General features: G+C 46.3%; 1 protein-coding gene across 3 annotated transcripts in view; it reads left to right on the top strand.

Moving 5' to 3' along the window:
- The window catches only part of MIIP (migration and invasion inhibitory protein), a 52,236-nt gene that overhangs the window by 5,698 nt on the left and 25,480 nt on the right, over window positions 1-21,058 (top strand). For all 3 annotated transcript variants that reach the window (XM_086921281.1, XM_086921282.1, XM_086921283.1), the window contains exons 2-6: window positions 8,088-8,291; window positions 12,264-12,812; window positions 16,190-16,292; window positions 16,481-16,592; window positions 17,867-17,931. In XM_086921281.1, coding sequence (XP_086777407.1) covers window positions 8,100-8,291; window positions 12,264-12,812; window positions 16,190-16,292; window positions 16,481-16,592; window positions 17,867-17,931 — 1,021 coding nt within the window. In that variant the 5' untranslated portion in view covers window positions 8,088-8,099. The remainder of the gene's footprint in view (window positions 1-8,087; window positions 8,292-12,263; window positions 12,813-16,189; window positions 16,293-16,480; window positions 16,593-17,866; window positions 17,932-21,058) is intronic.

The raw sequence follows: 21,058 nt of genomic DNA, 5'->3' as shown, positions 1-21,058 counted from the left end.
ACCACTGACACACTACCTGATCCTACACGCAGCAAACGCACAAAGAAAGAGCGACGATGACGACTACAGAAGCTGGTGCGAAGACAACATTCGACAAGGACCTCCTGGAAGATTACACACATAAAGAGCTGAAGCAGTTCTGCAAAGAACTAAGTATCCCGAGTACCGGACTAAGTACTAAGGAAGATTTCCAGAAAGCGCTGACCGCCTGGGTAGAGTCCGGAGCATCTCTTCCCCCGATCGAAGACGAGGGAGGGAGGCCACAGACCGAACCCGGTACACCGACCGGTGAGAGAATCCAGCAATCAACCCGGATCCCAGCAACCGGGAGAAAGCAGTCATCGGAGGAGATGACCGAGCGAGAACGTGACCGAAGCCACGAACTCGAACTAGCACGCCTCAAATTAGAGGGGGAACTCAAGCTCGCAGAGAAAAAGTTGGCGGTGGAGCAATTGCGGCTCCAGGGGGAGCTAGAGGAGAAGAAGCTCCAGAGGGAGCATGAAGGACGGAAACTTCAGCTCGAGCACGAGCGCAGCCTCAAGGAAATCGAATTGAAAGCCAAAAAAGAAGCAGCCGGATCACCGGGCCTTGGGGAGCAGGTGGTCCCCAAAGAAACGAAGGTGCATATCCCCAAGGACGTTGTAAAGGAATTCTACAAAGGAGACGACATCCAGCAATGGTTCAAAGCATACGAGGTGGCCATGTCCGCTCACCGGGTCCCGGAGAAGGACTGGGGGGCCGGCCTGTGGAGCCGCTTCCTCAGCGAGGGGAGAGATACCCTGCTGGACCTACCGATGGCACACATGAATGCCTACCAACACATGAAAGACGCTCTTTTATTCCGCTACGGCCTGACGCCGGAAATGTATCGCCAGCGGTTTAGGGAGTGCAAGAAGCTTTCTGGCACCACATGGGTGGACTATGTGAACTACTACACCCGGGCCCTAGATGGGTGGATCAAGGGCAGCAATGTGACCACCTTCGAGGGCCTAGTCGACCTAGTGGCTTACGAACACCTGTCCGCAAATTGCTTTGTGGAACTAAGACAGCATCTCCTGGACAGCAATCTCGCCAACCCACGGAAACTGGCTGTGGAAGCCGATCGATGGGTGGCCACCCGAGTCCAGAAGGCGCCCGGGGGAGACCCCCCACGGAACGACCAAGGATCCTTCCGCCAGCGAGGTGGAGGAGGTCGAGGCAAGCAGCAAAATTCCCAGTCAGGGCCTCAGCGTAGTCCCCCCAGAAACCAGACCCCGCGCTCTCCTCCCGCGACGAGAGCCGCCCCGAGTGCAGGACCCCCGGGGCTCCGCCCCAGCTCCACGTGCTTCAAGTGTCAGCAACCCGGGCACTATGCCGGTGACCCCCGATGCCCCCTGACCCCGAAACCCACTCCCACTGGGCCCTCCTCTAGACAGATATCCTCAGTAGCCTTAGAAGAAGAAGAGATAGAAGAACAAGGGGAGTGGGAACCCGCAGCCATGGTCTTAGCCTCCCTGGGGAATAGCGAGATGATCCCAGGAGATTACCTGCCCGACAACACAGAAAAGTACAGCCAGACAGTGAAGGTTAACGGGCGCAGCATAGTAGCCCTTCGGGATACAGGAGCCAGCATCACATCTGTTAGGTACACGCTAGTCCCTGAGTCCATGATCATCCCCCACACCTCCTGTCGGGTGATAGCAGCCGATAACTCTGTCCGCACCTGCAGGATAGCACAGGTCCCGTTTGAGTGGCAGGGGGTCTCGGGCGATCTGCGGGTCGCAGTTCGCACGGATATGCCTGTAGACTGCCTCCTGGGGAATGACCTAGAGAGTTCCCCGTGGAAAGAAGTGGAGAGAAGGACCCATTTAGTCATGTTAGGACTACCCCATTGGGCCTGTGTGAGCACCCGGGCCATGGCCGCCAAAATGCCCAACCCCGAGAACGAAGAGCCTGAGTTCCCCAGTTCAGCCCCCGATGTACCCGAGGACGGCGAGCACCCTACGGTCCTCGACCAGTCCTCCCTCGAAGAGAACGCACCCGAAGAAGGTCCCCTCGGACCAGCTGTCGAACCAGCCCCGACCCTAGCAGATCTCCCCGAGTTGGCCCAGTGGCGCCAAGAGGGAGGACCGTCCCGAGAGGAGTTCTGCCAAGAGCAGACCTCCTGCCCTGCCCTAGAGGGGCTCCGCCGACAGGCCGTAGCCCAGGCCGCCGGAGACCAGTCTGGCTCCCATTACCTTTACTGGGAAAACGGCCTACTGTACAGTGAACAGAAGACCGCGGACCTAGGGTCAGCCCGCGTGCTGGTGGTACCCATACGTTTCCGTGGACTCCTCCTTAACCTGGCTCACAATGTGCCCCTGGCAGGGCATCTGGGCCAAGATAAGACCTTCCAGCGACTAGTGACCCATTTCTACTGGCCCCACATGCGGGCCGATGTGGAACGCCACTGCAAGTCCTGCCCCACGTGTCAGGCTAGCGGCAAAAGCGGAGGCAAGCGCAAGGCTCCCCTCCAGCCCTTTCCAGTTGTCAGTACCCCCTTTGAGAGGGTGGGGATCGACATCGTCGGACCTCTGGACCCCCGGACATCCCTAGGCCACCGGTTCATTCTGGTTCTGGTCGATCACGCCACCCGATACCCCGAAGCCATCCCCCTCCGGACCGTGACGGCCCCAGTCGTGGGCCAGGCTCTCATGGGGATCTTCTCCCGGGTGGGATTCCCCCGAGAAGTGGTAAGCGATCGAGGGACGAACTTCATATCCCGGTACATGAAGTCCCTCTGGCAACAGTGTGGGGTGTCCTACAGGTTCACCACCCCCTACCATCCCCAGGGCAACGGCCTGGTTGAGCGGTTCAACCGCACCCTGAAAGGGATGATCATGGGTCTTGAGGAGCCCTTGCGACGCAAGTGGGACGTCCTACTGCCCTGCCTCCTGTTCGCCTACCGAGAGGTACCCCAGAAATCCTTGGGTTTTAGCCCTTTCGAGCTGCTCTATGGGCACCCCGTCCAGGGACCCCTCAGCCTGGTCAAGGAAGGCTGGGAGGCAGCCCCACCGAGCACACCCCTGACGTATTCTCATACGTCCTGGCCCTCCGGAACCAGACGCGGAAGTTTCGCGAGCTGGCCGAGGCCAACCTGGAGGCCAGCCAAGAGGAGATGAAACGCTGGTACGACCAGAATGCCACTCTGGTCGAGTTTCAACCAGGCCAACAGGTTTGGGTCATGTCCCCAGTGGAACCTGGTGCCTTGCAGGACAAATGGACTGGACCCTTTGAGGTGAAAGAGCGCAAGAGCCAGGTCACCTACCTCGTTGATACGAAATCAGCCAGGAACGCCCTGAAGGTGTTACACGTAAACCGGCTCAAACCCCATTTTGTGCGATCTGAGTTAGGGTTACTCCTTGCCACCGACGACGGAGAGGAAGAGGAAACGGACCCTCTACCCGACCTCCTGTGTGCAAAGGATCAAGATGGCTCCGTAGAGGGAGTGAGTCTCTCCTCCTCCCTAACCCCCTTGCAGCGTGAGGAATGTCGCCACTTGCTGGGCCAATTCGCAGACCTCTTCTCCCTCACTCCCGGCGTCACTAGTTGGTGCGTCCACGACGTGGACACCGGGCACAGCCCTCCAGTACGGCATAGAGCCTACCGAGTCCCGGACCGAGTCCGAGCCTGCATCAAGGCTGAGGTCGACAAAATGTTGGACCTAGGAGTGGTGGAAGCCTCCGACAGCCCATGGGCTAGTCCCGTGGTCCTGGTTCCGAAGGCGGCCGCCCCCGGCACCGTTCCCGAGCTAAGGTTCTGCGTAGACTACCGCGGACTCAATGCAGTCACCCGAACCGATGCACACCCCATCCCACGAGCCGACGAACTGATTGACAGCCTAGGGTCGGCTCAGTACCTTAGTACCTTCGATCTCACCAGTGGCTACTGGCAGATCGGCCTCACGGAGAGGGCCCAAGAAAGGTCTGCTTTCTCCACTCCAGATGGCCATTTCCACTTCCGAGTCATGCCCTTCGGCATGAAAAACGCCCCCGCCACCTTCCAGCGACTGGTCAACCAGGTCCTGGCTGGGTTGGAAAGTTTCAGTGCAGCCTACTTAGACGACATTGCTGTGTTCAGTGCTAACTAGGCCGAGCACCTACACCACCTCTGGGAGGTGTTGGACGCCCTGCGTCGAGCCGGGCTCACCATTAAAGCTAGCAAATGCCAAATAGGACAAAGCTCAGTGGTATACCTAGGGCACCAGGTCGGCAGCGGCCTCGTGGCCCCCCTCCAACCCAAGATAGACGCAATCAATGCCTGGGAGACCCCCACGACCCAGACCGAGGTGCGGGCTTTCCTAGGTCTCACAGGGTACTACCGTAGATTCATCAAGGGGTACGGGAGTATTGTAGGCCCCCTCACCGAGTTGACAGCAAAGGCCAACCCCAAGAAGGTTATCTGGACCCCCGCCTGTCAGAAGGCCTTCGAAGAATTGAAACAAGCCATGTGCACCGCTCCAGTCCTACAGCCCCCTGACTACTCCAGAGAGTTCGTGGTTCAGACCGACGCCTCCGAACATGGCATCGGGGCCGTGCTCTCCCAAGTGGACGACAAGGGGGTTGATCATCCGGTAGCCTTTATCAGCCGGAGGCTACTACCCCGGGAGCAGAGATGGAGCATCATCGAGCGAGAGGCCTTCGCAGTAGTCTGGGCCTTGAAGAAACTGAGGCCCTACCTGTTCGGGACCCACTTCCGGGTCCAGACCGACCACCGTCCTCTCCGGTGGCTCATGCAAATGAGAGGAGAGAACCCTAAACTGCTACGCTGGTCCATCTCCCTCCAAGGGATGGATTTTACTGTGGAACACAGGCCTGGTGCCGACCACGCCAACGCAGACGGCCTGTCCCGCTTCTTCCGCCTCAGCGAGGAGAACCCCCAAGAGGATGGGTAGTTCCCCTCGTCTTTCAGCTGGAGGGGACTCATGTTGGACCCGGCCTCGTGGCGTGGTCCTCGCTTTTCTCCGCAACCCCAGATCTACGGGTGGAACTGATTCCCGTCCACCCAGAACTGTACATAATCCTCCTACACTGGACCTGAGACGATCCCCAGACTGCGTGCCTGCACCCGTACACGTGACCATCAGACTCCATGTTTGGCCACCCCGGTCGGCCGGCCGCCTTCTTTCCTTTCGGCAGCCCTGGCTGCTCCTGACTGCCGCTAAGCCTGCGCGTCCGGCGCGCCCAAATCCACCCAGGGGGTGAACGACTCATCAAGTACCCGAAACCAAGACTTCCATCACACCCCCGGCCCCCTTCCGAGGAACTGGTTCCCCTCACACCTCTGAACTATCCCCGGGGCTGGTTTCGATTGCACCTTGGGCCTCCTAGTGAGCTGGCTCCAAGTCCTGATGGGCGTCTGGGATTCCATGGGCGCATGGTCTAAAGCATCAAAGAACCAACCGCCCAGACGATCAGGCGCCTGGCCCTCGGACCTCCGGCCTCCTGCCTATGAGGGTCCAGACATCAAAGAGCTTGACGACTGTAAGACAGCCTGCCTTCCACCTCATCGGCAGTTGTATCCTGGACAAGAAAGCCCTGCTGATCTGATCGCGGCTGACTTCGAGGAGAACAGACTCTGACCCACCAAGCCCTGCTGACGACGTCGCGGCTCTTCCTAGAACCTATGGAACTGAACCATCGGGGCCCTGCTGACGCTGTCGCGGATCCCTCTTGAAGCACAAGACCTGAACATCGGAGCCCTGCTGACGCTGTCGCGGCCCCATCTACTTACGAGTACGACGGAGTACTCCTGCCCAAGCCCTGCTGACCTCGTCGCGGCTTGACAAACTCTCTGGTCCGGCTGGACCATCGACGCTACCCGCACAAACATCTTGAACCAGAAGTGAGTAGGACAGCAAGTCCCATCGCCAGCACCCGTACCCCCAGTTCGAGGATTGAGAACTGTGCGCCGAGTACGTGGTGTGCCAACTGGCCTCCTAAGACTGTCCCGCTTCCCCGACCCCTCGTTACGAGACTTTCGCGATCCTTCGATCGCTGTGTAATGCTCTTTAATTGATCTTGATAAAGTCTTTCTTGATAAAGAATCACGGTGTGGTGTCCGCTCATAAGTGTGGTGTGTCGACAGTGTGTACGATCAGTCCTCCTCGGTGGGGACTCCCCCCCTCGATAAGACTCGCAGTAACTGTGGGAGAGGAGGTTCCAGGGGGTTAGGAGAGTCTGCTTGACCCCTGGGGTCACCGCCTTCCAACAGAGTGGTTGAAAAGTTTCAGGACTCGGTCCATCATCTTGTTGTGTTTAACAGATTGACAGAGACATAGCTCACAATGCCTGGAAAATTCCAAAAAAAGACTCTCACCAATGTTGCAGTTAGTACTGAAAGACTAGGTGGCGAATTTCACCCAGCAAGCTCAAATCCAAGCTGTTGCTATGAAATGTGCTGTTCTTAAATAAAGCAGATCCCGTGGAATAGTTGCCAAATTCTCGTGACAATCATCAGTGAATAGGAGAAGTTGATTGGCTGTGATTTATGAATTTGGCATCTCCCAGATCCAGCTAACAACTGACTAGAATCCAGAATTCCCATCAAGAGATTCCACAACATAATTTCAACATAAAATTCTAAAGCGTTCTGGTAACAGTGTATAAAATGCACCCTACACATAACACTGTGCCTTTATATGTTCCTTTAAACCAGTGCAACTAATGTATTCATTCCCCACCACATCATGCTTGCAAACCCTCTGTATGTCAGTAGTCTTTAACAGAGTTTTCCTAAATGTCTTGAAGATTTTAGGGTTGATGTCAGTACAACTTTTAACACTACATGAGTTACCATCAGCATTGTCTATAAAAATCAGATTTTCTTTTGGAATGCCAGATATGGAGTATCTTTCACAGATGCCCCAATGACAAAATGTATATAAACTGTTCCTTTGTTTAAAACAGGTCTCCAGCCTTCGGCTTAGAACTGCTGAATCATGAGTGAAGAGGGCTCATTATTGAAAGAGGGCCTAGGCACATCTTTGCTTGTTTTTTTCGCACAGTAATAGAAACTTCTGAAGTACTGGCAAAAATAAAAGGTTTGGTGTTCGTACTTAGCTCTAAAAAGCAATAAATAAGCACTGGCCAAGTTAGCGGGTCTGGTGCTGGCCACCAACCTTTTGATTATTTTGTCTTTTTTTTTTTGTTCAAAACGTTATTGTTGGGGAAGCTGTCATTGTGGGGTGTTTATATTGGGAAGGAGTGATATCGGAGGGTGCTGGTTACAAGAGATGTGCACTTTTTGTGTAATGGTAAGGACATGCATTATTCTTGCGTTCTGATTTTCTAAAAAATTGATACTTTTGCTTACACCACGATGATATTGCAGTTTTGCTAATTTGGTATGACAGCATTGTGTATAAGAACCCCTTGATTCTCGGGGGAGCCAGATTTTGGAAGACTTTCCTGTTCCTCTACGGATGCTGGGCAATTTCTTTCTGATGTTGCTGCTCATTTGGGCCTTAGAATTTTTTCAGATTTTATATTGTCAGTATGACTTTGCATTTTATAGCCTTTATGCCATGGAGTCTGCAGATCCAATTTTTGTATTTTGCATTAAAACCCTTCAGCTTTTAATTGACCTAGAACTCTTATTATGGAATGGTCCACATTACCTATTGAACTGGTTTACTACGCTAATTGATGTTTGGGGTGTCTTCGCTCCAGGCCACATTGCCTCATGAAACTGCGGTTTAACATGGTCTCAAATTCAGTAAACTGTGGGAGGCTGAAAAGAAGTATATTTTAGTGTGTTAAAACTTTGGGGTACGATGTAGCTCAGGGAGGTGGAAATGCCTGCTGGGGAACATGCTAGATACAGCTGGGTTGTAGATGTTCTTGTGATCAGGTCACAATAGGGTATTTTAAGATTGCAGTCACATTGTGGAGAGGTGATGTGTGTTTAGTGAAGAGTTCAAGCTCGTGAACAATGTTTGTGGGGGATATGTGGGTTCAGAATTCAGGATTAGTCATGTCAGTCCATGGTGTGACTCTAGTGAACTCCTTGGTAGTATAGTCACCATCTACAATGCTTATTTTTAATCTTTTTCTTTCTTTCTTTTAAAGGGCCGGGCGTGAATGATGTTGGTCGCCAAGGACATGGAAAGTCTTAGAAGAACAAACAAAGCTCTTCTTGAGTGTCTGAAGGGGAAACAGGCGGAGTTCAGAGATCTTGTCCCTTTGCAGAGAGTGATACCTGACTCTCAGCTGACCTATTCCCTCAGCCACAACTCTGGTCCGAGTATGCCTGTACCTACTCCTAGATCCCAGGTATTGATGACAGTCCTTACTTAAAATGCTTAAATATTGGGCAACGGGTACCTGTTGTCAGAACCTACTTCGGAAATGCCATCACCATTTTTGGGGAGCATAGGACGATGTGCAATTTACTCTATCCAGTTGTGGTTGACTCTGGCGCCATTAATGAAGTCCAGAATTTTATTGCAAGAAGTCCCTTGCCGTGCTCATGTTACCTATGCACACAGTGACATTACGCAGCTCTGTGCCTCTGTTTACCGTCTTTATATGGGGACAACCTCTATTCACAGTTTAGGAATGAATGACTGCCAACTATTCAGTTGTGTTGAATTGCCTATCCCTAGCTGCCGTTTGTGTATGGTGGGCCTGTTTCTATTTACACCGTATGGATAGTGAGGACTTTCTCATACACACCCTAGGTAATGAGGACTTGACTCTATTTTCACTGTTTATATGTTCAGATGGAATTTTTACAACAGAAACTCTAGACATTGGAAGACGGTGGCCCGTAACGATATAGGTTATGAAATGGCAACATAGAAATGGGTTGCAGATGATACTTGAAGATAGTAACGAAACCACAGTAATATACTAAACTCAGTATTGCCAATATATGTTCATTATCATACATAGCTTGTCGAGGTAAGAGGAAGGTGCTGGGAGTCAGCTGTGTGAAGGCATTGAAGTGAAGGTGTATTTTAAGGATAACGTTGAATGTGGGAAGTGAGTATTTGGTTGAAGTTTGCTGGGGAGTATATTCCAATGAAGAAGTAAAACAAGCTTGGAAGGATCGTAACCGGAATGGAACACTGGATGGGTTAGTGATAAGATTACCTATTCCAATACTTGTTGTGAGACCTTCCCGTAGAGATAGGGAGTTGAGGGCCTGAGAACCGAGCTAAGAATGTTTAGTGGTACTCTCTTTGGCTATTGGCCCACCAAGTTGGTGATACGAGGGGATGGGTTGGTTCCTCTTGGGAGGTTGAAGCGTGTTCTTGTAACAAAGTTGGTGATTTTTTGGGAAGATCAAAAGAATGCAGTAGAAGACAGACCAGTAGTAGTACTGTGTACTCCTGGTCTAGGAGACCATCATGGATGTAGCAGCATGGAAGGAGCTGTGAGATGAGTTTCTCAATAACCTTGCTACCCTTGTTGTGAACTTTGTACAGGACACCAGCACTTATGCTTGGGGCCAAGTTTCCTGGCAAAGGGTATTAGAATATAGTGAGCATTTGTAATGATAGGATGAGCACAGTACACCGGGCAGTTTCTTTTGGTGTATAGGCTTAGTACTCGAAAGCAGAGAGCCTTCTAATGTCAGATATGTGCAAAAGATCTGTGACCCATGGTGGTGGAGGATGCTGCAGGTTGAAGAATGAGGATTAATTGATCTGAGTATTGACACATGAGTGGTAGAAGAAGGCAAATGAGAAGATGTCACCGATGCAGGTAGTGTCGAAGGAGAAAAGTTGCAGGCAAAATCCAAGCTTAGGGGATAAATGCCCATATCTAAGTGTGTAGCACAAGAGAATGACCAGGAGAGTGAGAAGGACAGAGTGAGGAGACCAAGGTCAGTGCAATGCCCCTGCAGATGAACCAGAGAGTAGATATCATGGTTGGACTGTCAATTGCCTTCAATGCCATTGAGTGGATTGAGTTGGATGATTGTGGACATCGGAAAGAAAGTGACCTGAAAAAGGTAGGTTGCAACAAGACAATAATGGTTGAGATTGGTGTTAATTCGAGATTGTGGGACCTTTGATTTGAACTCTTCACTCATTACCCTTTAAAGCCAGATTGTGAGATCAGTTGAAACTAATTTATCTAATATACAGTTAGATTGTTAATGACGTTTGAAAACAAACTTTAAAAAAACGTAGGACTTTAATTTAAAAGACAACTGACATTGCTGAAAAGGTTGGGCGGGATGAAAAAGGATGGGACGACAGATTGGGATTAAGGGGATTTACTGTTCAGGGTCTTTAACTCATACATTCAAACCAATTGCTTTATACTATTTGCTCTTTCGATGTAAAAAAACACAATTTTAAGCTTTCTATTCAAACAGGGATTTTAACAAAATCGTTTAGAATATTAACATAACGTTGTTCTAAAGGATTGAGGCTGAACGGAAGTATGTTAGAAGAGCGATGGCAGTTCCCTGAAAGCAAGTTGCAATTTGGTTTGGAGACCAGAGGGGTCAGAGTGGTGTACAGAATTGATGAGAAGGTTGAATTAGGTGAGTGTGGTTAATGTGGGTCAGGTGAAGAGTCTAGATGAGGATAGTGGGAGGGGAAATACAGAGACTGCACAATTTGTTTTGATTAAGGGGAGTAGCTGACATTGCTATTAGAGTTGAAAATGTAATATTGTGGTGTGAGGGAGAACTAGAGGAGAGTTTAATGTGTAAGACAAACGCAGGGAATTCCCTTTTCCCATAGTCTAGGGTGGGGGGCCTTCTACTTTTCTTGCAGTCCATGTATGGAAGGTCTACCCCTAGTCACATGGTCCAAGTAACCAACACTTTGACTGTTTAAACATCCTTGAATGGAGAATGTATTGTTATTCACAGAGGCAATATCGAAGAATGCTTACCTTTGTTTACATTCTCTAGGAATAGGAGAGACTGGCTCATCTAAGAGCACGTGCATCGGTCACAGTTCCCGATATTTAAAGGTCTTCTAATGATCTCGGCTTGAGCATTTCACTTTGTCCAAGAGAGTGAATTTGCAAGTGTAAATTAATTACTGCAGTGTTCTTGAATGTGTATTTTCTGCTGCACCAAAGGTATTAAAAATGATAGCTCTCATCTCCCGTATGTGAGTTGCGACCCTAACAGGTGAGTAGTCTCGCTTTACAAGAATCCCGATTGATTGAGTTTACACTGAAATCCGAATTGATCAGAAAGGAATGACAATTGGTGCTAGAGAATTACTCTTGGCATACCCTAAAGTTGCATCAGACTTCCTCTGTTTTGATGCTTCCTGTGTCAAGCCTGCCCATTGATGATGTATCTTTGGGCCGGCTCTGCGCACACTTTTAAACCTGTTTAGCTAGGCTCTGACTGTTCATTCTAGAGCAGAGGTACTTTCTACCATCATGAGTCAAAGGCCTGTGCTAGATCTAAGAAAGGCTCCTCCTTACATTTTTCCTTTCCGACTCGTGTTGCACACTTGCTGGGTACTTGCTGTGTGTGCAGTACCACCTCGGTCCTGAATCCGTTTGAGATGGAGTACAATTAAATTGAATGATCGTAACTAACACCTGTCATTTACAGTATGTAGAAAATAGTACAAATGCATCCATATTAAGCATTACATAAGCCAAGATATTAATAATAAAATATACTGTACTTACAGGAAGTCATATTAACTAATTTATGTTTTTTCTTTTTACAAAGCACAAGTCACTCTTAAGGGTCTCTTGTGTGTTTTTCCAAGGTCCTAAAATACAAGCTAGAAGGCTTGCAACTTCTGCTTTTCACTCAAAGCTGCCCTTTCATAGTTGCATCTTGAATCTCTGTTTCCTAGAACTTCATGTTTCCCTTTAAACGTAACTGCTGACCTATTTAACCCCCTTCCAATCTCTGCTTTAAAATCTTTTAAAGTGCTGTCTTTTTATCACCAGTTCTACCCCCACCTTGTTGTGTATGTCTCTAAAATATTTACCAAACTTGAAAACATATTTCTTTGAGACTATCAAGGAATTATTGTAAACTTGGATAATACTGCTACCTGTGGTGTTATCAGCCCTTACATGCGAGCACTCCGTTTCCCAACAAAACATCGTTTTATCTACTTTCAAGTATACCCTAGTTGTCTTTGTAATTTGTATGCTGTAACATTGCTTACCTAGCTACATCTGGTATGCCATGAAGAAAAACTAGAGTGTTAGGGTCGATAACAATATTATGACTTGTTCATTTAGACAGTTGTGGTATGGGTTGGGTTCCCTGTGGTGCTAATTTGTTTTTATCTTTTTCAGATTAACCATCAAATACCTCACCTGCCTGTTTCTGAAAAGGACAAGAATCAACAAACTTTGAATATGAAGGATGAACAGACCAGTTTGGTGAAATTGGTGCCCCATGGAGAAAGTGCTGTTGCCAGAGCTGCCCTGTGCTCACCTCAGAAAATGCAAAAGGGCAGTTCATACATTTGTAAAGATCGGAGGGGGGAGGTTGTCATCTCCCAACAAAGAGAGCCTAAACAACAGAAGATAAGCAAACACCAAGCACGAATTGAAGACCGCATGCACACAGAGAAGCAAGCGATCCCTGTGAGCCTTGTTCAACGAGGCAGGAGAGAAATGGATGAGCCCGTCAAAAATATAGCGTCAGTGGATTTGGAAACCAAATTTCTCACCCAGAAATTTCCTTCTACTGATGCAGTGGTCGAGCGGTTACAGCCAGAGCCTGTACACTACGAAGAACGTTTACTTGATGAGGGGAACAATAGACGAAAGGATAACGCTATTAAGGAGATGCATAAACCCAAATCGATCCTAAACATGTCTCGCAGTTTGGATGCCAAGGTGAGAGGGTCGTATGCAAAAACCTCTGGTCTGCCCGGGTCACAACTGTAATAATATTGTAGGGGGAAGAACTAATGCACCAGGATGCCAGATATGTCTAGTCCACCAGTCCTGAGAAATGTAACGCCAAGATCAGAACAGGGGCATGCTTAAATGCCAAAGCTGTGAAGAGATAGTGCTACAAGATTAGAACCACCCAAGCTGCCTCTATTAAGAGGATACTATGCCAGGTCTTGCTAATCGTTTTGGACCGTTACAGTATGCAGAGAGAGCTAGACTGTACCAGATTTAAAGTTCTTTGAAACCACCCAGACTTGTGGCATGATAGTGTGAAAGAAAACCAATGAAACCGATTACATGGAACAGGGCAAAAATGGCAACACAAGACACATTTCATGATGATGCATCAGGGTATGTATAAAACGCTGAAGGACACAATCTGAAGGTGTGCTACTTACTTCGTCCAGCACTGCCATACAAGAAGTTTATGTGTTCCACACTGAAACACATTTCATACAGTTTGTATTATAATGAAGTTAATCTCCAGTGGCAGAGTCCCTGAAATACTGTGGTAGAAGGCTGGCACAGAAGTGGTGTTCATGTCCAATTCTTTGTATTTGCCTAGAGGCACATATCCCTTCTTCTTCTGGGGATAATGGAGCTGGGATAGAAGCTCCCCATGCAAGCCGGTGCACCCCTCCTGCAGTGCTTATGATTCATTTACTACTGCAAGACTCCATTCATGGTATTGTGCAAGGTTGTATACACATTAGCGCAGTCATGGGATCCTGTTACTTGAATGATATCAGACTTTTCCTGGTTGTTTGCTGTGGCTCCAGCCATAGCCATCCCATCTTAATTACGGAGTTGGCTTTTTTAAGCATCTCTGGTTCAGTTTTATAAGATAACAGCAAATGATCTTAGTCCGCATCTGTCTCTAGGACATTGGACCCAGGTGGGAAGAGCATATTGGGCTAAAGGGGAAAGAAATGGCCTCCTTCTTGTCTGGAGGGCTGACCGATAAGGGAAAAGAACAGAACTGTATGTCTGCCCATTATGCATTCAGCATGTTTACTTGAACTCCTTCAACACTACACACAGAAACCCATTTCTTCTTCAGGCCCTTTCCTGCTGCCACGTCCATATTCGAAGACTTTTCTTTCCCCACATAGACCCATTAACCTGCTCAATTTTAATATTACATTCCCCCCAGCACCCCCAAAAACCTTTAGTCTTTTGTTGAAAATCGCAACTGCTTACTCCAGTCCAATCTGGCTTGCATACTGGAGACAGCACAGAAATGGCTACAATGAGAGTTATAGCTGCTTCCTAGATGGTGCTGAATCCTGCCTTTTATCCAATTGGATCTGGCGCTTGCTTTCAACATCATGGACCATGTAATATTTCTGAACGCACACTTGAATACCACATTGGCTTCCAGGGCCTTGTCATCCGCTGATTTGCATCCTTTTCCTTAAATTGATTTCAAGTGGTATTGGATCTAAAACGTCACTTCTAAATAATTGGGAATGAAAAGTGGAGTACCTTAAGGTTCAATCCCCTTACCTTCCGACTTCAAACTTTACCTGGAGCTGCTGTGTGACATACTTAGCCTAATAGGGTTATCTCTGCCAAAATACATGTATGACCTGCAAATGTGCCTCAAGAGCTCCACCATCAAGGACCCCAGTATACTTGGAACATGCCAGATCACTATATAAACCTGGATGTCTTCATCCCCCCTGTTACTAAATCCATATATAACAAAATGTATCTTCTTTCCCTCCTTATAGAAATGTACACTAAACTCCTATCTAATGGAACATTTCAAGGCTTCACACCTGCTGTCACACCATCTGTCAGACTCTCTACTATTTTAGAGCTTCTTTTCTTTTAGCTCATAAGCCAAACACATTTATTTATGTTTGTACCTCCTATTTCATTTGTTCTTTTTTTGAAAAGATTACTTTTTTATCAAGTTTTTTTGGGAAGTAGTGAAAAGGAAAATTGGCAAAAGAGCATAGAAGAACAAGGGATTCTTTCCTATTTTCATGAAATAAATGTTTAATGAGGATATGCTCTTACAGTGACATAGATGTTTATTTAAAACCTATGTTTGTTTCATGCATTGCACAAATTGCACTTGTATGCACTAATTTGTTTTATATAGTATTTGTATATAACTGTATATATAGTGTTGAGTATGCTTAATAGATTGAATGTAAATGTATTTGTAATATATGTAAATTTGCACCAATTTTCCTTTTCACTACTTCCCCCAAAAAACTTGATAAAGTAATCTTTTAAAAAAAAATTCAAATAAAATAGAGGTACAAACATAAATAAATGTGTTTGGCTTATGAGCTTAAAGAAAAGAAGCTCTAAAATAGTAGAGAGTCTGGCGCATTGTGTATTTTTCAATAATTAGGTGGCTCTGCCGGACTCTTGTTCCTTTGGGCCTAACTCCTTTTGTTTCATACAGTCACACCATCTGTGACATTTGTTGGTTTCACACTAGAGCTCTCTCTTCTTTTCATAGCCCACATTAACAGCATTGCCAAAAGTGCCCAAGTCTTTCTCCAAAGGGTCAAAAAATGTAATCCTCCCAGTGGCCAACTGAAAACAGCTGTCCACGGCTTTAATGATCTTTCATCTGGCCTGTGACAAATCCATACCAGCAGGGGTTACTCCATTCGTACCTGGCCCTCTAAAAGCCCTACACCTTCTGCGGACAGGTACATTTTTATCATATTTCACCCATCTTATGCAAACCACATTTGGCTATCTCTTCAAGCTAAGATATGCTTTAAACTGTGCTGCCTCACTTATAAGGCCGTGCATACCACATCATGTCATCTCTGCTTTTCTATCTGTCTCAGGGGGTCAAATGAACATTTAAATTAGGAATGACCTCAGAATTGATATTCCTAGATAAAAGACAGCCTTCTTCTCTGGAACAGCAATAGCAGATTGGAATTCTCTGTCAACAAACGCCAGACGCATCCTAGCGCCTTTTCATTCAGAAAACGCATTAATCCTTTTGACTTTGCTTTTCCATGTCTGAGCCCTCTTGATCATATGAAAGGTCACCCTGGAACTGAAATGAGTGTATCTGCTTCTTGCAGAGCATTCCTTCTGTTTGTTTGAACTCCTGTCTTAACAGACTCCACAACTCTATACCATCTGTTACTACTTCTACTGCTCGCTCTACTGTGAACCTTTAGTTATTCTCCAGTAGTTACTTAGTTTTGGGTTGTTTCTAACATGTTCTATGTATTTCCTCTTGATTTTTTTGAAAAGCACCTTAATGTCCATAGGTGCATGTGCACTTGAGAAATATGCTACATAAATAAAAGTGTCTGTTTCCTTACTTTCAGAAAGGGACTGGTCGTGTGATGTTTAAGTCTAATCTTGAGCTTTCCCCTGTGAATCAAGGTCCCTGGATTGATCGCCCCCTCCTGGGCTATGACTGGATTGCAGGTAAGTTCTTGGGTCCTTTCTTAGTGTGCTTAAGGGCTTTAATGAATTTTGACTTCTGTATCTCTTCATTCTTGCCAAGAGATTCCTTATAATAGCAGCAGAGAGTAGTAATGCTTTCCATAGACATTCTTACCTCTTTTCGAACTGCTGCCGCAACACTCATTGCTCATTTACACATGGTTTTCCAGGATTGTTGGAAACCGACTTCTCTGTGGCTGAGAAATCCGAGCAGTACTTCTCAGAGCTCAACGAGTTCAGAAGAGTGAACAAAGAAGAATGTATCCATGCACGTTACTTGGAGTAAGTGACAGATCAGTTTGTTGCAAATAAGTGTGAAATGCTGTCTGAAGTTAAATTGTGTTTTACTTGTATTATTACATAAGCTTCAAATGCGTTATGCTGAAATGAATGCAAGTCTTTTTAGAGCTCTTTAAAATTCAGTGATGCCCCATTTAATATGTTAGCCACTTTGACAATACTCCTTTGCATCTGTCTTCTTCTATAGGCTCCTTGGCTCTCTCTAGGTAGTTCTGGCTCACATACTCTTTATTCTTTTTAGTGAAGTACAAAGGGACTGATTACGACTTTGGCGCAATGGCTTCGGCACAATGCTGCTCCGCTTCGCCAAAGCCACGCAAGCACCGCCGACTCTATTACGAGTTGCAAATGTTCAACTCTTAATACTGTTGGCGGTTCTTTGGCCTTTCCCATCGCGGTGCCTTGAAAACCGGCAACAATCAATCAATCAATCATAGCATTTGTATAGCGCGCTACTCACCCGGAAGGGTCTCAAGGCGCTGCAACACAATGGGAATGGCCAAAAATCTCCAGCACAGCATGGAATAGACGACCATTCCGTGCTCGACCTGGGGGGAATACAGACAGAGGGGCACATGTTATGCCCCACTGAATGTATCCCCATGACGTTGGGGGCCCTGTAGGGTCCCCTTTTTTCTTGCACCATCAACTTTTTCATGGCGTGGCTCTGCCATGAAAAGGCTGGCGCGGTGCAAGAACTCAAAATAGGCTGATCGGGACAGCGCCGGTCTCTGCGCCACCGCCAGGGAACGACTGTTTCCTGGCGCAGCAGGCAGTCGACCGCCGATACGACTTTGTAAGTCGTAAGCAGCAATAGGGTGCACTGCCACTCGTGCGCCACAGTGCCTCTGGTGGTCGGAAGACCGCCAGACACGTAATCAGGCCGTAAGATTTTTTTTCTTTTGAATATTTAACCATGGATATGTCCTTTCTGTTTGTGGCGAGTATTTTCCTTCAGATGACTGCATAAAGCAGGTATTTCAAAATAAAACATTTTAATGGGATAACGTTAAGACACTGGAGCAAGTCAGTTTATGCCCAGATCAGTTAACATAAAAACAATAAAAAATGCAATGAGGATAGTCTTGTTTTTCATTGGCAATAAATTGGAGCAACTGTTTGTGCCACATCCTCTGGTGTTGCAAGCACTCTTTGTGGTATTAAGCAGATTTAATCTATGCATGTACATTTCTTGAATCATTTCAGATCTTTTGTTGCTGTTATGTCACTGTCTTATTTTCTTGTTCCCTCCGTAGTTCACAGGCACTGAATATTTCTTCTGAAGATGAGGAAAAAGAAATTTCTCTCGAGCCGCATGAATGTAAGAAGTGATTATTCAGTAAATGCAATTCACCACAGCTGTGCTTTTTGCATGCCTTTTGCAAGGTTGAATGAGCGGTTGCACTTGGGATTACCTAGGTTTGTGAATTTGGAAAACATGAGGGTATTCTGCATGAGTTGGTGAGGAGCATTTCTTAGGAACGCCACATTGATAGTGTGTTCTGCAGATACATGTTGTTTGCATGGAGAAAATGACATGCGCAGGCTGCCAGTTTCTGCTGAGCAGGTTCAGGTTAGACATGAAGACATTCTCACTTGAGGCCAGATTACAATGCGGGCTGGAACAGCTCCAACCGTTGGTCGGAGCCCTCTAGCCCGCATCGTAATAGGCGGGTCAGATTCCTTTCCGACAGACACATTTCGATTTGGTCGTTCAGGAGGGAATCAGAATCGTTTTTCCAAATGGCCTCCAATGGGGTTGGAGAGCCCAACCGCCATTCGGAAAACCTGCAGTAATCCCTCGGCCAGCTCTTTCCGGCCGAGGGATTATGATGGCAGATTCCCACTGCCTTTATGTGCCGGCCTTTCCAGCACAGAAAGGGATTGAGAATCTATCTTTGATTGCCCCCAGCAGGGTCCCCATGGGTGTAAGGCCGCCATTTGGCGCCCTACTGTTGATCCCTGCACCCCGTGGCAGGCACCTTGAGGTGCCTGCCTCAGAGTGCAGGGATGAACTGCGCCAATGCTCTTTGCAATGAGAGCATGCATTCCGTTCGGAATGCACGCTCCTATTGTAGAGTATAGGATTGCGACTGAACAGGGTTCTGTTGCATCCTAATTCCTGGGCTGGAACCGACGACAGGAGGTCGCTTGGTTCCAGTTCCCATCCGATGTCGGACGGACCCCAGTCCATTCGACATCTGATTCGGCTCCTTGGAAGTTATACTTTGATGGACAGGGTTCCTAAATAGGGCTTCCTGGGCTGGACACTGAAGTATACTTAGATTTCTTTTGTATTGTGAATACGGACAGGGGTTTGACAATGTGATGTTGGGGAAGGAGGGATGAATGGTAATGGCAGCAATGCTGAGATATCCTTATTAGACAAAATATGCACCTATAGAAAACTACATGCATCCCCTTAAGCACTACTTCAGGTACTGCGAGGATTCTCCATTCTTAATCAATATTATTGTAGTTTAATTTCACCCATCTTATTACCAAAAAAGGTTCAATTTTCATGAATCATTCATTTTATTACTATTTTCTTTCCACAGTGTGACAAAGGTCCACCTGTGTAACCACTTTGGGGCACATGCATCAAGGTAGGCTTTTGTGAGTCCTTAATTGCGATTATTAAGGAATCGCAATTCAGGAATCGCTAAAAAATAGCGATTCCTAAACCTTCCTTAATTGCGACTCGCAAATTTCAAGTTGCAATTCCTATGGGCCTACATGGCCATAGGAATGAATGGGAATTACCTGCGCAATTTGCTAGTACCAAATAGGCACTCACAAATTGCGCATGCAATTTCAAGGGTGCTGAAAGGACACCCTGTTGCCCCCCTGAAATTGTACTGTGCACCCATGTTGGGCACACACATGCCCCAAGGGTGTGTGTGTGGAACATGAAACTTAGAAAAATGCACCTTAGTGCATTTTTTAAAGGCTTTGCAAATTACCGACCGGTTGAATTTTTCGGTAATTTGTAGCCTCAAATAGCAAAATCGCGATTTCAAAGTGCTTCTGGCATTGCATTTGAGGAATCGCAAATTGCGATTCTTAAATGCCATCGCAATTTGGGAAATCGCAAGAAATTGCGATTACCGAAATTGCGCATCCCAACAAATTTCATGCAATGCAAAAGGCCATTTTGCAATTGCAAATCGCAATGTTTGCAATCTCAAAATCCCTTGATGCGTGTGCCCCATAATTCCTTAAATTCCATCTATAGCAATTTGCGTTCCAATCATGTGCTTTCCCCAATACATTTCAGGCATGGGAGACCTTGTTGTAAGGGGTAAAGTGTACTACCATCAGAAGAAAACAATAACCCTATTAAATATCTTGTATGTGGTATATATCAGCAATAGTTTCCAATCATAAGTTTAGAATAGAACATAAATTAAATAATCAAAATCCACCCTTTATACAAAAGCAAATGCTAATTTCTTGCATATCAACATTATTCCTAATCGTCAATTTAAATCAATCCTGCACAGATCAATATGTACTTAAATCAAGTGCTATCCTACAACCTAAGGTATCTGTCTATAAAAATTGCCTACTATCCAAACAGCTGTATGAATATATGCTCATTTTCATATTGGTAACTGCATGTTTTTTTTTATATTGTTTTACAATTTTTTAAGAACGCTTCATTATTGAATATTATGCAGTTACCAATATGAAAATAAGCATATATTCATATGGCTATTTGGATAGTAGACAACCTTTATGGACACATACCTTCGGTTGTAGGATAGCTCTTGATTTAAGTACATAATGATTTGTGTCGGACTGATTACTATTTATGATTAGAACTAATGCTGATATACAAGAAATAATCATGTGCTTTTGATATAAAGTATGGATTTTGAGCATTTGTTATGGGCTAATCTCAATTTACGACTGAATATTATTGATGAAATATACCACACACAAGATGGATACTTGTGTTATTGTTTTCTTCTGATTTTAGTACACTGACATGCCTAAAATACACTGAGGATCGAGGGAGCATGGGATTGTAATGCCATTTGTTAATGATGGAATTCAACAAATGAAGTGGTTACACATCTGAAAATTTGTCACCCCGTGGAAACGAAATGCTATTAAAATAAATGATTCATGAAAATTTGAACTTTCTGATTATTAAGACAGATGGAATTAAACTACAATAATATTGATTGAGTGGAGACTCCTCGCAGAACCTGTTGGAGTGATTAACTATTTATAAATTGGAGTACACGGATGAGTGCACAGGTTTTCTTCTAATTGTATATCTTTAATCAGACCTGAATTGAAAAGCCTGAAGAAAAAGGAAGCTCTAAAATTGAAGCTTTTCGTAAAAAAAACCTCTTACATATTCCACAAAACATCTGAATTCTTGTCAGTCAGCTTGACATGCAGTTTTCAACCTGCCTTCCAGTGTGTTAAAACTTCAA

This window comes from Lissotriton vulgaris, chromosome 5, assembly GCF_964263255.1.
Source record: "Lissotriton vulgaris chromosome 5, aLisVul1.2, whole genome shotgun sequence".
Taxonomy (NCBI): Eukaryota; Metazoa; Chordata; class Amphibia; order Caudata; family Salamandridae; genus Lissotriton; species Lissotriton vulgaris.
The sequence above is the reverse complement of the archived record's forward strand: the minus strand, read 5'-3'. Positions and strand labels throughout refer to the sequence as shown.